Below are 12,729 nucleotides of genomic sequence, written 5' to 3' on the forward strand. Positions count from 1 at the left end.
TGAGTGTGTGTGTGTATGTATGTGTATGTGTGTGAGTGTGTGTGTATGTGTGTGTATGTGTGTATGTGTGTGTGAGTGTGTATGTGTGTGTGTGAGTGTGTGTGTATGTGTGTATGTGTGTGTGAGTGTGTATGTGTGTGTGTGAGTGTGTGTGTATGTGTGTGTATGTGTGTGCACACGTGTGTGTGTATGTGTGTGCATGCACACGTGTACACAAATACTTCAGTGCCTTTGGATGTAAGGACAGAGCTGCAGTTCAGGCAAGGTCAGAAAACCAGCAGTTGAGAGCTGACTCTCACAAAAATCTGGTGCATGATATCCATCTTCCTGGGTCCTTCATATTCCTGAAGCCCATAAAAGAAAAACCACTCCCATGTTTTCGAGTGGAAAGAAATAAGAGAAGCCTGCTTCTTCCTGCCCCGGGCTTTCTTCTGGCCTGAGAACATGGCTTAAAATATTCTAGTCACAGGCAGGCTATTCAAATAAAACAGAATTTCAAACCACAGAGGGCTTGTTGAGACAGTCAGGCTTCTGGGATGTGTGAAAGGCGGGGGGTGGGGGGAGTGGGACAGCCCCCGCCCCTCTCATGTCCTCCTCTGTATTAGCGGCAGCTGCAATGGTAGACACATCAGAGTGTCTAAAGCCAAGTTAGACTGGAGCGGGCCTGACAGCCAGCACATGAAAGCCACGGCAAGCCTTCCCTCCCCCNCCCCCCCCCCCGTGGCAACTTTAATTATTTGAACTTGAGCTCAGCGAAATAAAAATAAAAATAAAATCAAAATCAGAATAGATTGTAAGTGGCTCCCTAGTTTCCTGCAGAGAATAGCTTGTGGCAGAGAAGGGGAACCGAAAAGAGTCACAATGCTCTCTCTGTTTGTGGCTGGGCTAGGCGGGGGTCTTTAAATATTCATGCTTTATGTGCAACTGTGCAAAGAACGGGAGGAGGTGAAGCCTGCAGTAGTGGTTGGGCCAGAAAGGTAGCAGTAGTGGCTGCAGGTAGCCAGAGGGGGATATGGGAGCTGAGAAGCTCCTGGAAGGCTCTAGGGGTTGGCTTGGCACAAGGCTCATGCTGGCTGGCCCTGACCTCATTGTTGATGGGTGTTTGATCTCTGTATGCTCTTCCAGCCCCTCTGTCTCCCCCGCCTCTGTTTCTGATTTCTTTTCTGAGTCATGTTTGTAAATGGCAAGATGCATCACCCTGCTTGGGGTGGCAGGTAATGGGGGAAGCTCTGCACGCACTCAGGACGGATTTTGCTCACCATTGACGGGCATACCAACAGCCAACAAATCTCAGGATTCAGGGCCAGCAGCCCTGAATCAAGGATGGAGATCGAAGATGCAGAGACCCCGTCTCAATGATGTCTTTCAGGAGGTCAAAAAGGAGCCCAAGAAGCCCAGTTTGTCCACTTTCCAAGTGAATGCAGTGGAGAAACATAGACTTACTAGCTAGTTCCTTCCTAGATTTGGAGGGAAATTCATCAAAGGGGACCTTGGCGCCCCGTGGGAATGTACTGGTGAACGTGGGGTGTTGTGAGCCTACATTTTTGAGGTTTTGTGCAGACATTAACTTTGGCGGACCAGGGCTGGTTTGTCTGTAGAGAGGTACTCTATGGTCAGTGTAATTCCTGAAGTCCAGGCCAACCAAGGCATCCGTCCCCATGGGTCTGTCCCTCCTCAGCGGCGCCCTCTACACCTCTATCTTACACCCATCTTTCTGTATCCTCTTATTCTAAGGAAGCCTTTCTAGGAATTGTGAGGTTCAAAGACTGAGACCTGAGCCACCTCATAGCCTTGCACAGCAATGTAACAGTCACTGGTGTCCCTGCTATTGCAGCTCAGTTATCCTGGAAGAAAGAAATCCACTTCCTACGTTCTGCGTGGAGGATTGGGGTGTAGTGAGAGAGACAGGGGTTATAAACCTGTACACACACATTTCTATTTTGGTTATTTAGTTACCTTGCATTCCCCCCATGCCCCAGGATGATGATGACAATGACGACGACGACGACAACGACAACGACAACAACAACAACATCATCAACAGCAATACATTGCTCTTAACATTGAGAGTCAATAAAACTTATATATCTATGGTCTGAAATACTGATGGTGAAAGTCACTGTAGTTTAAACATATTCAATCATGAGTGATGCAATTGTGTGTGTGTGTGTGTGTGTGTGTGTGTGTGTGTGTGTGTGTGTATGAACCCTCCCCTTTCTTTCCATCGGTGCCTGCTCAGCCAAGTTCTGGAAAAGGGCAGGAAATAACAGAAACAGCCTAGAGCAAATCCAACCAGAGGAGAACGAAAGCCAAGGAAAACACCTGTCTCAGCTATTGATCAACTCAAAGGTTATCAGAGAAGTGACAGAGTATTAGGAAAATATCGCTTTGCTTTGACATTTCTTCCTCTGAAATTAGGCTTATATTCAGCCCAGAGAAGAATAAATTTAAAGACTAAATGCACCTTCGGAGCCTCCTGTCCTCTCAGGTGGGCCAACCATCTGTCTTCATTCAGGTTTCCTCACAAGGAAAGCCTTCTCTTTTACGTACCTGCTCTGAGGCAGCTCACCAGTGACTGTGTAGTTCCACCGTCTGCACCAGACACCAGGGCTTCTCAAATACAATTGATTTTTAATGAATCTATTTATTTCTGCCCAGACTTCTTCCAAAAAAGAAGTTAAGGTGGCTCAGAGATACACAAAGCTTGATAAAATGAGACAGACAGATGGAGGGTAAGAAAGACAGATCTAAGGCATAGTTGTAGAGTCAGGTATCCACAGACACACACGCTTGCTTACTAAGGAGAAGTCGCTGCTTTAACTTAACTATTCCTTTGATTAAAGTAATCATCTGGATGCATTTTCTATTACTTGTTTTATTTTTGAATTTTTATTTTGCAAGAATCCTGGAGGGTTAGAATTTGGTCCTTTAGCAAGGGGAGTGTCATGGACTTTTGCCAGCTAACGGCTCCTTACCTGGGATTTCTACCGACTGAAATAGAGGATGCAAACCTGGCTAGTTTTAGAATGTCTAAAACTTGAGAGGAAACAGGTTACTTAGAGGGCACATGGCTAAAACTAAGGCAGATGGGGAGTTTCTTCTGTGGCTTTTCACAAAAAGAAGACTGGCAAATCTAAGCTCTGGGATGGCTTTCCGTTGGTGTAGGAGCCACCGGGTATGGCCTGACCTATGAGTCTGATACCTGGCAGACCCCCTCTTCTTGTTTAGTCCATGCTCCCTCTGTTTACATGGGTTTCCAGGCATTACTGCAGACAATCATGACACCGTCCACATTGTTCCCCTGATCTCCTAAGCCTTTAACATGGGATAACCTGTTCAGTCCTCATCTCTATGGGCTAGGCTAGATATAGCTAATAGCATCTCCACTTCCCAGATAAAGAAACCGAAGCCCCAAGAGGTCTGTTAGTTGCCCAGACAAATGGTACAGTCCGTCAGAACGGAACAACCTGTCTCAGATCCAGGTGACTGATCAAGAGGACTCTCTACTAGTGCCTACACGTATTTCTTGACCCTGGTAGCATATGACCCAAACATGTCATCAGACCTCAAGACCTCTCACACTCGAGAGACAGCAGCTGGAGGAATCACTTGGGTAGTGGCTTTGTAGTACCTTACTGAATGCTATTGATGTCTTAGTGAAATCATGTAAATAAAATTTTTTTGATGCTTTCCAGTGTTCAAAATGTATTATAAGAGCTTGATATTTTGGGGGAAAAAAGATCTTAAAGAAAGACTTATAAATGCCATCACTCTTCTCTATTATATTTATGATAAGAAATATATGTCTCAGTTTGCTTAAAGTGAGGTCCTACTGCAAAATGTTTGGTACAGCTAAGCATGGGTATTTAAGGTAAGGCTCTCTGCTGATGGAGCTGCACCACATCGGTGGCTACAGTGTGTCTAAGACAGAGCAGAAACAGTTCTGTCTTCCCCCAGGAACATGACCAGTCCAGCTGTCCCAGCTACTTTCTTAATCTGATTTGGTTTATCTGGAAGTGACCAGGGGTGGGGGAGGGGGTGGGGGTGGGGGGTTGGAGGTCAGGGATTTAGAGGAATCCAGACACTTGCCTCACAAGGAGAGTTTTTCATTGGTGCAGGGAATGTGGCACTGGTCACTGTTGCACCTTCAGAAGCAGGGATGTCAGTGGTGCTGAGCAACAGGGCACGGCCTGGGGAGAGAGAAAGAGTCACAAATGTATGATCACTATGCACCGATGGGTGCAGTTCATGAACAATGCAGAGTTCTGCTTTAGCCCTGGGGAACATCTTTGAGGATGCTGGTATCTTGTCTACAGTAGATAAGGAAGCTCACTCGTGACTGTCACCAAACCCTGGCTCATGCTAAGTCCTTCCTTCCAAACTGCCTAGGAGGTCCCAGAACCATGAATCTGGCTATTCCACACCCCAAGTTATCAGCTTCAACCAGGGCTGGACTCTCCTGACCTACCTCATGGGTAGTCATGGCAGCCTTTGCCTTCCAATAGTTTCCTGACCCTTCCTCTCCTTCACCATGATCCTGACCCCAGGTCATCCTGGGGCCCACATGCTTCTTAGTGAGACGGATTTCTTGTCTTTCCTCTGTTTCACTTGGCCTGAAAAATGGATGCTGGTTTTCAGCTACTCCCTCATCAAGGCTCCGTATCTTAATAACCAAAGTGACACAGAGATTGGACATGTTCAATAATGCTAGAGCTCAGGAAGGGACAAGAGGAGATTGGGTGTGAGCACCCCACGTAAGCTTTGAGCAGAATGCTATATGGGAGGAGATGCCTTGCTGTGCTGTGGTTGGGGGTCCTATGTCTCTTTTCAGTCTACTCGGACACTAGGGTAAGCGTCAGGGAGAAGGGAAGAGAGGTCGTACCTTGGTGGCCCTGGGAATGGGCATCTCTTAGGGTCCTCACTTGCCACCGGGGTATATGGGGTGAGAGTGGACTTTGGGTCCAGCCACAGAAGCCATTTTCGAAGTTACAGTAAAACCCAGCAGGGAGTTTACCTGTGGGGAGAGCACAGGGCGTCATCATTACCAGTACACTAATGGCAGACCATGCCAACAGCAAGGAAAATTAGCCACATTGTTCTCATCAATGGGGGTCACCCAATGAGAAGATTGACCTCCCCCACCACTCTGTGTGTGTATGTGTGTGTGTGTGTGTGTGTGNGNGAGAGAGAGAGAGAGAGAGAGAGAGAGAGAGAGAGAGAGAGAGAGGAGATGTATCTGTGGGGCGTATATGGTATATGTCTGTGGCATGTGTAGGGTGTGTTATGTCGTGAGGTCTGGTGTGTGTATCTGTCTGTCTGTGTTGTTGTTGTTGTTGTGTGTGTATGTGAGAGAGAGAGAGAGAGAGAGAGAGAGAGAGTGTTAGTGACTCTATGATGCATCATTTAAAGTGAAATGGTAATGATAAATTCACAGCTCGTCTTGTATATAACAAAAAGGCTCAGAAATGCTCAACAAATTCAAACGGCCAACGGTCATCCCTCTGGGATCCATATTGTTTCAATTCTGTACTCTTAATTCTGATCCACTAAGAGCATGTTTGAAGAGAGGACAATGTATTAGCTAGAGGGCACACATCCGCAATGGTCGACGAGTCATTTAGCAGCCGAGGGAGTTCTAGCTGGGGGTGGGGTGGGGGATAGGGGGCGGTTGGTTTGAGTCTCTCTCATATAATCCCTGTCTGCATAGGCATATATTGTTCAAATTTTTCTACTGGCCCCATTTACCTGGCAGAGAAGTTGAAGCCCTGTGTCAAGTTTTGAGCAGTTTGTTAGATAAGCGGAAGTTGGGTGTGTCTCATACTGGCCGAGACTCTTCAGTCTCCCTTTGGTTGCTGTATTAGGGATCTCTTGTTCCCCTAGTGGGCTTCAGCCAGCTTGGATCCTTGCAGAGCTGAGGCCCCACCCACCTCAGTGCTCATTGGACAGGTACTGTAAAGGCAGGTTTAAGTTGCCGATATTGGGGAACTGTAACATCACTTGGGCAATCCTGCTTAAACAGTCCGGGTTACATGTAAAGATTCTATATCATGTAAAGATTCGGCGGCAAGGGGACCTGTGATTCTCCGCCGCCAGGGAGGCCATGACCCTTCCTTTTGTATCAGCTTTTTATGTTCTACATTTCCCGGGTGCCTCCCAGAAAGGGGAGGAAAGAGAATCCACTTCCTCCAGCTTCCTTTGAGAATGATTGGCTCTAGGCGGGGTTTTCAGGCAGTAGAGCTTGATGGGGCATTCTCGGCTAGGTTTTTCCTATAGCCATCCGCAGCAGCTCCAGGCCTAGCTGAGAGGAAGCAGCGGCTTTCAACCTCCACTCGGGAGAGGAGCTCTCTAAGAGACCCACCGCTCTGCACGTCCTTCCTGTGTCTCAGCTCTGCATGTCCTTCCTGTGCCTCAGCCTTCTTGGCAGTGGTGGCGGATGAGGGCCCTCGTGCTTCCTGGTTGTGACAGCACCGTAGTGAGTTATTATTCCCTTCCCCCTGATTCTCTGTGCATTTCACACAGAGGCAGAATTATAAATTAAAACAGGCTGTCACAGACTCTAAGCATCTCTTCCCATTTATACCCCCCTGAAGAAATCATTTTCCCCCAAGCCCTGCGTGTTCTTCTGATTAAAAATCCAAAAGCTAAGGAGATCTTTCTGTTTTATTTTTTACTCCCACCTCAAGGGGATCCCATATTCAAGTCTTGCACAGAAACCAACTGGCGCCTGGAAGTGACCTTCTAGGAAGGTGTTTCACAGGCATGCGTTAAAAGCCAAGGATTGCAGGGGTGGGGGTTAGGAGGGTTGGGGGTTGGGGGTGGGAGGGTGGGAAGCGGGGCGGGGGAGGGGAGATAGGCTTGTGGGAGGAGTCAGGGCAGAGCAAGGGCTTAGAATGCCCCGCCCCCAAACCTTTAGGGTACTGGCACCACAGTTGTATGCAAACCTAGGGGCTCTATACCCTGCGTTTCCTTTCTGCTGGGCCCCCGACCCCTCACTATTTCTGTAGTCAGTTACTATTTGATAGGGTTGGTTTTAGGAGAAGATAAAGGAAGGAGATGGCAACCATATAATCCACGGCCACTTACCCCCACACCAGGGAAGTCACTGGGGAAGGGGGATGAAGGAGCCAGAAGCACCCTGGGGTGTGGGGTAGGGACAGGTTCTTTCAGAAAAGGCCTCCCAGAGCTGCTTGGGAGGAAGTCCTATTTCTTTTTGTCTGAATAAAGGGAAAAAAAGGCAGGAAGACAGCGAACGCAGGTCAATGGCAGGTTTATGTGACAGTTAAACCTTGAAGGGAGGAAGGGGAACCCAGAGGATGTCCATCTTTTAAAGCACATTAGGGCGGTGTGCTCTCTAAGTCACTCTGGAAGGAGCTGGCCTGGGTGTGTGTGTGATGGAGTCCGCTGAAATCAGGAAAACATCACTGAGGCTAGCTGCTGAGCATAGGGCCGGCCCATAAGGCTGAGTCTATTAGCATTTAGCCTTTGATTGGCAGCTCTTTTCACTCCGCCCAGACACCTACTGAGTACCTGGCCCGCTGCAGGACATTACTATCTCTATGCGCAGAAGGAAAGAATACAGGTCTACTCCTTAACTTCTTGTCCCTGAAAATGGGCTCCAGGGACCAGGCACCCTTCTGTGGCCCGTGAAGTTAGAAGCATGGGCTCCACCCAGCCTGCTGGCTACCTCCACACTGGAGATGTGTCGCTCTCCCAGAGTCCCCCTTCTTGGGCCGTGGCCAGGCTTCTTCTCATCGGCTAGCTGGCAAATGGAGTTTGTGCTGGGGGGTCAATCAATCCCACCACATTTGGCAATTATGACACCTGATTCCACTCTAAGAGAGACAAATGGGTAGAGTCACAGGGACGTGACCCTAGCCACAGCTGCGGAAGCTGCCAAGTGTAAACGGCAGGCCAAATGACACTGCTTTCCCTTCCCTTGTGACAACTCTGTTAACATTTTTGATAAATACGTGTTATACATTTCCTTGAAAATATGGAGTCATGGGAGAAATGTTAGAAGAAATACATCAAAATATTATGGTTATCTCGGAATGTCTGGGAGAGAGGGTTATGGGCAATAGTATTTTCTCCTGTGCATTTTTTTCGGGATTTTCCCAGTATTTTACAACCAAAATGTTTTATTTTTCAATAAAGAAATAAACTTTAAAAAAAAAAAAAAACAACCTGGTTTTGCCTGGAAGGAAGCACACACCCACAGAACAGATGAGATTGTTGGGTCCCTGGAGGGGGAAGGGATGTAATCTACCTGCATAGCTAGTGAGTTAATAAAGGGAATGGAGGCCCCTTCTGGGGGGGGGTTATGTTGTTGAGGCTGGGGTATTGACAGATAATCTCCACTGGGTATACTCCTGGGAGGCGTTCCTTGGACTTGGTGATGTGTTTAATCTGAAAAGCAGTAGTGTGGGCAGGGATTGCGTCACAGACAGGAAAACTTGAGAGCTCTCCTGCATCACGGAAAGAATCCTGGACTTCTGTGGTTCTTCGCAGCCTCCTTTCTTCCAGGAGCGTCTTTAGCCAGCAAGGTTTAGTGCTCAGCACAGCCCAGCCCGCCCAAGCAACAGGTGGGTGTGGCCTGCACGCAACGGGTGGGTGTGGCCTGTTGTCCGCCAGAACACAAGGTGGGCTCTGAAGTCAGGCTGAGGCTGAAGCGATGTTCAATCTCCGGATGATGACTTTAGCTTCTGGCTCTCTGTGACCACGGGATAGGTTCATCTTGGGACAGGGTACCTGGCACAGAGCATCTGCTCCTGTCAGCTGTTGTGACCATCATGGGGATGGCTTCCAGAATCAACAGTGATACAGGGAAAACAGCAGAAGTGCCAGAAGGAATGAGGTCATGAACAAGAGAAAGGGTATCTGCTAAGACCTTTGCCAAGAGCTTGTGGAAAGATTGGACTAATTCTCTGAATTAAGTCTTCCTTCCTAGCAGCCGACTTCTGCTTTCTGCGACACATGTGGGTGTTCTCCAGGGTAGAGCTGTCCCTCTGACAGCTGGTTGGAGCAGCTTTTTCAAACATGGCTGAAAAGGCCACTGGGCCCAGTGCTCCTGACCTTGGTACCCAAGCCTGGCTGTCCTGAAGCTGAGGGCTGCTTCTAGAAATCGGTGATGACAAGCCATGGAGAAGTGGGAGATGCCCCAAGCCACCGTAATGGTCTGGATCCTGAGGTCTCTGAGCTCTAACCACAGCTCCGTTCCTGACATGTTGTGTGACCCTGAACAAATCCATTACCTTTCCCTGCCTTCATCCTCCCCATTGAAAATCAGGGCATGGCCTGCCTAGCCTAGGTCCCAGCTGGGGAGTGAGTCTCAGAAGAAGTTTTAAAAGGCACTTGCAGAATTACAGAGCTTAGCAGCGCTGCTGGGAACGCCACAGGCACAAATAACTACACGACTGCATGTAGACTGCTGCCCAGGCCACTGCGGGCAGGCCGGGCTAGGTTTTGCTGTGAGAACGCTGAGAAGAACTGGGAACAAAGAAATGGGGGGGGGGCAAACAAAGTGCCACCCTGCAACTCTTCATGGAATCTTATATGAAAATGCGCCACAGGGGCTGGGGATGTAGGTCACTTGGCAGAGTGCTTGATTGACATACATGAAGTCCTGGGTCCCCATAAAACTGGGCATTGTAGTTCAGGCCTTGGCTACACAGCAAGGTGGACACCAGCCTAGGATACTGAAACCCTGTCTCAAATGATTAAAACCTACCATAACTCCATTATCATTGGATACCTCACTTGACATCTTTCTATGAAAATAATTTTTTTTTAATTTTGAAATTGAAAAACAGGTTATCTATTGCTTCACTTAAATGAATTTATATAAACCTCTTTTAGTTTCTATGAAGTCCAGATGACTTGGGGGACAATTTTCAGTCTTTGAAGGTATTGAGCAAAATTCCTCAGAGGCCAGTGGTGTCGGTGGCCTGTGTGTTTGAGCCGCTGGTCTGGGTCCCACCATATCCCAGCACAACTGCCTCCCTTTCACCAACTTTCAAGGGGCCATGCACTGCTTCATTCTTTAAACCCGACCTGGGCTTTAGCTGCTCTGCATCTTAAATCCTGGAAATTTGCCTGAGCCCCAGGATTTAGCACACTAGCTCACTACAGGTGCTTTGTAAGTGTTTCCCTGGCAAAACCCCTTTCCAGTGTTGCAGTCCTTGGTGGGGAACGTGGCACTGCCCATATCCCAGTGTGGCCACAGCAACTTGTTTTCCTTTATGTTTCTCAAGTCTCCCAACTCAGCCATTTATTTTAGCGACTAGGCAGTGAGTACTCATCTCGTGCCAAGAATCAAAGAGAGATTCTGGCACTGAAAAGAATACCAGACGCATCTGCCCACAGATAGGAAGGGAGGCCTGGAAACCACCTCCGTAATGCATAATTGACACATCTCTGTGAGGATGGTTAAAATGAAAAAAAAAAAAAAAGTGATCGTGTCAAGTGTTAGCAAAGAGAAAGCAGAACATTTGTATCTTACAGGCAGGCATGTAAAATGGTTTACTTTCAATGAAATTCCGACACTTGCTCAGTACGTGCAATTGCTGTATGAACCAGGAATTGTATCCTGGGTGTGTCCTGAGGGAAGTAAACCCTTTTCTGTGCACGGACTGAGATGTGAATATTAGGTACAATAGGGCCAAACTGAATACAACACAAACGGTCAGGAATTAATGAATAGATGGGGAAACTGTAGTATATTTGTAGAATGCAACAATATTCTGCAATTTAAAAAATGCACTGTTGGATGTGCCATGCTGTGGGTGAACCTCAAAACTGCTAAGATAATCCAAGAAATTAATTAAAAAAAAAAAACCTGCATACTCTGTGATTTAGCTTATATGCAATGCCCAGAGAGGTGCATCTGTACAAACAGAGAGATTAATGGTTAGGGACAGTGGCAGAAGGTTGCCAGAAAAATGCATAGATTGCAAGGCAATTTTAGGGGGTGTGTGGTAAAAAGTTCTAAAATTCAACCATGGTAATGGTTGCACGCCCTTGTAATGATATTAATGAAGTGGAATGCATACTTCAAATGAGGGACTTACATGGCGTATGGCCTGTGTCACAAAAAAACCCCACTAATAGCAAGGTTTGGAAGGGATTATGAGTGGATGCACTCAGCTGAGTGGGAAGGGTACAGGAGACAAAGAACAAACTGTACTCCTTGGAGATGGTGAGAGAAGGGCTCTTGGAGGAATAGACTGCCGAAGAGTCCTCAAGGAGTAGCTGGTGTCTTAAGAAAAAAGTGTGTTTGCTTGAGACCACTCAGGCAAAGCCAGGAGCAACCATGGAGACACAAAGTGGTTTGATAGGGCTGCAGCTGTGGTGCCCAGAAGATGGGGAGGAGGAGTGAGCCAGGGCTTGGAAAGTGAGGGCAATGTACTCAGAGGGAGATCTGATGTCACACCACAGGCTTAGGCTTCATCCTGCTCATTTCCTCCAGGCTCGAGGAAGCCAACAGCAGAACTTAAAAGATAGTCATTTTTAAAAATGTGCATGTATTTATGTATGTATGTATGTATGTATGTATGTATGTATGTATGTATGTATGTTTGCTTGTCTCTACGTGTACCACATATATGCAGGTACCCACAGAGGCTGGAAGAGGGCACTAGGTCCCCAGAAACTGGAGTTACAGGCAGTTGTGAGTGTGGGTGTTGGGAACTGAACCCCGGTCTTCTGTAAGTGTAGCAAGTACTCTCTTAGCCACTGAGCCATCACTGAAGCCCCTTAATTTGTGACCGCAGACCTGGAGGACTGTGTTGTTTCTGGACCTCATATCTTAGCTCTACCTCTTAGGAATTGTGTTGCCAAGAGAGTAGTTATAAGAGCCACTGGGTGTTATAGAGACCACCGCAGCTTGCGTGCATGGGGTGATGGACTGGGGGTGGGGGACATGGGTGGTTGGGAATGAGCAGGATTGAGACTCCCCCTCTACTTACTGCACAGCTGGCCCTCATCTTCTCCTTGGGCACAGTCCTGGTGGAAGTCACAGGCTTGCCCGAGCTGGAGGACTGTCCCATTCCAGCACGTGAAGGAACTCTGCAATGCCATCTTGGAGCCTGGGGATGTCCCTAGAGAGCACACAGACACACACATGATCCTGGTTAGTTGGGCTGGTCAAAGGCATTGGCTGGTCTTGTGCAAACACTGCTCTACTACATCCCAACACTTGACAAAGATGCCTGCATCTCCATCTGGCCACACTCAAGGCCAATGGAAAAACCAAAGCCCCTCATACACATTCATAGTCTATTCATTCAGGATCTCAGACTCTACCAGTGGGTTGAGTGTCGGCCCATATTCTCTGGACATTCTGGGGTCCTGGAATCCATGATTTCGTCGAGCAGAACCTCCCGGTGGAGGCCCCGGCCCACCTGGCTCTACATTACTCTAGGATTTGGGCATCTACCAGACTTACTTGGTCCAGGATCACTTCCCAGCTCTGACACTAGATCCTAGCACTGGAGTCAATTACGGAGAAAATTCAGAGAGTTTAGGCGCTTTCTGCTGTGAAGAGCAACATAAGCTTATATTGCTATGGGAGACGGACCTGACACCTCTGTGATCGGCGAGGCTGACAATGTTCCTTCTCTGTCTGGCTACTGTCTCTTCTATGAAAGGATTGACTTTTTGACTACATCACTAAGATGCACTCCCAAACCCAAGCCCTTAGAGAGACCACATTTTCTAGGAAGAAATGGAGGG

General features: G+C 47.8%; 1 protein-coding gene across 1 annotated transcript in view; it reads right to left on the reverse strand.

Annotated features, from left to right (window-relative positions):
* The window catches only part of Alk (ALK receptor tyrosine kinase), a 723,531-nt gene that overhangs the window by 115,324 nt on the left and 595,478 nt on the right, over positions 1-12,729 (reverse strand). The window contains exons 6-8 of the mRNA XM_021217650.2: positions 11,964-12,095; positions 4,883-5,014; positions 4,090-4,190 (exon numbers count right to left, since the gene is read on the reverse strand). Coding sequence (XP_021073309.1) covers positions 4,090-4,190; positions 4,883-5,014; positions 11,964-12,095 — 365 coding nt within the window. The remainder of the gene's footprint in view (positions 1-4,089; positions 4,191-4,882; positions 5,015-11,963; positions 12,096-12,729) is intronic.

Source organism: Mus pahari, chromosome 18 (assembly GCF_900095145.1).
Source record: "Mus pahari chromosome 18, PAHARI_EIJ_v1.1, whole genome shotgun sequence".
Taxonomy (NCBI): Eukaryota; Metazoa; Chordata; class Mammalia; order Rodentia; family Muridae; genus Mus; species Mus pahari.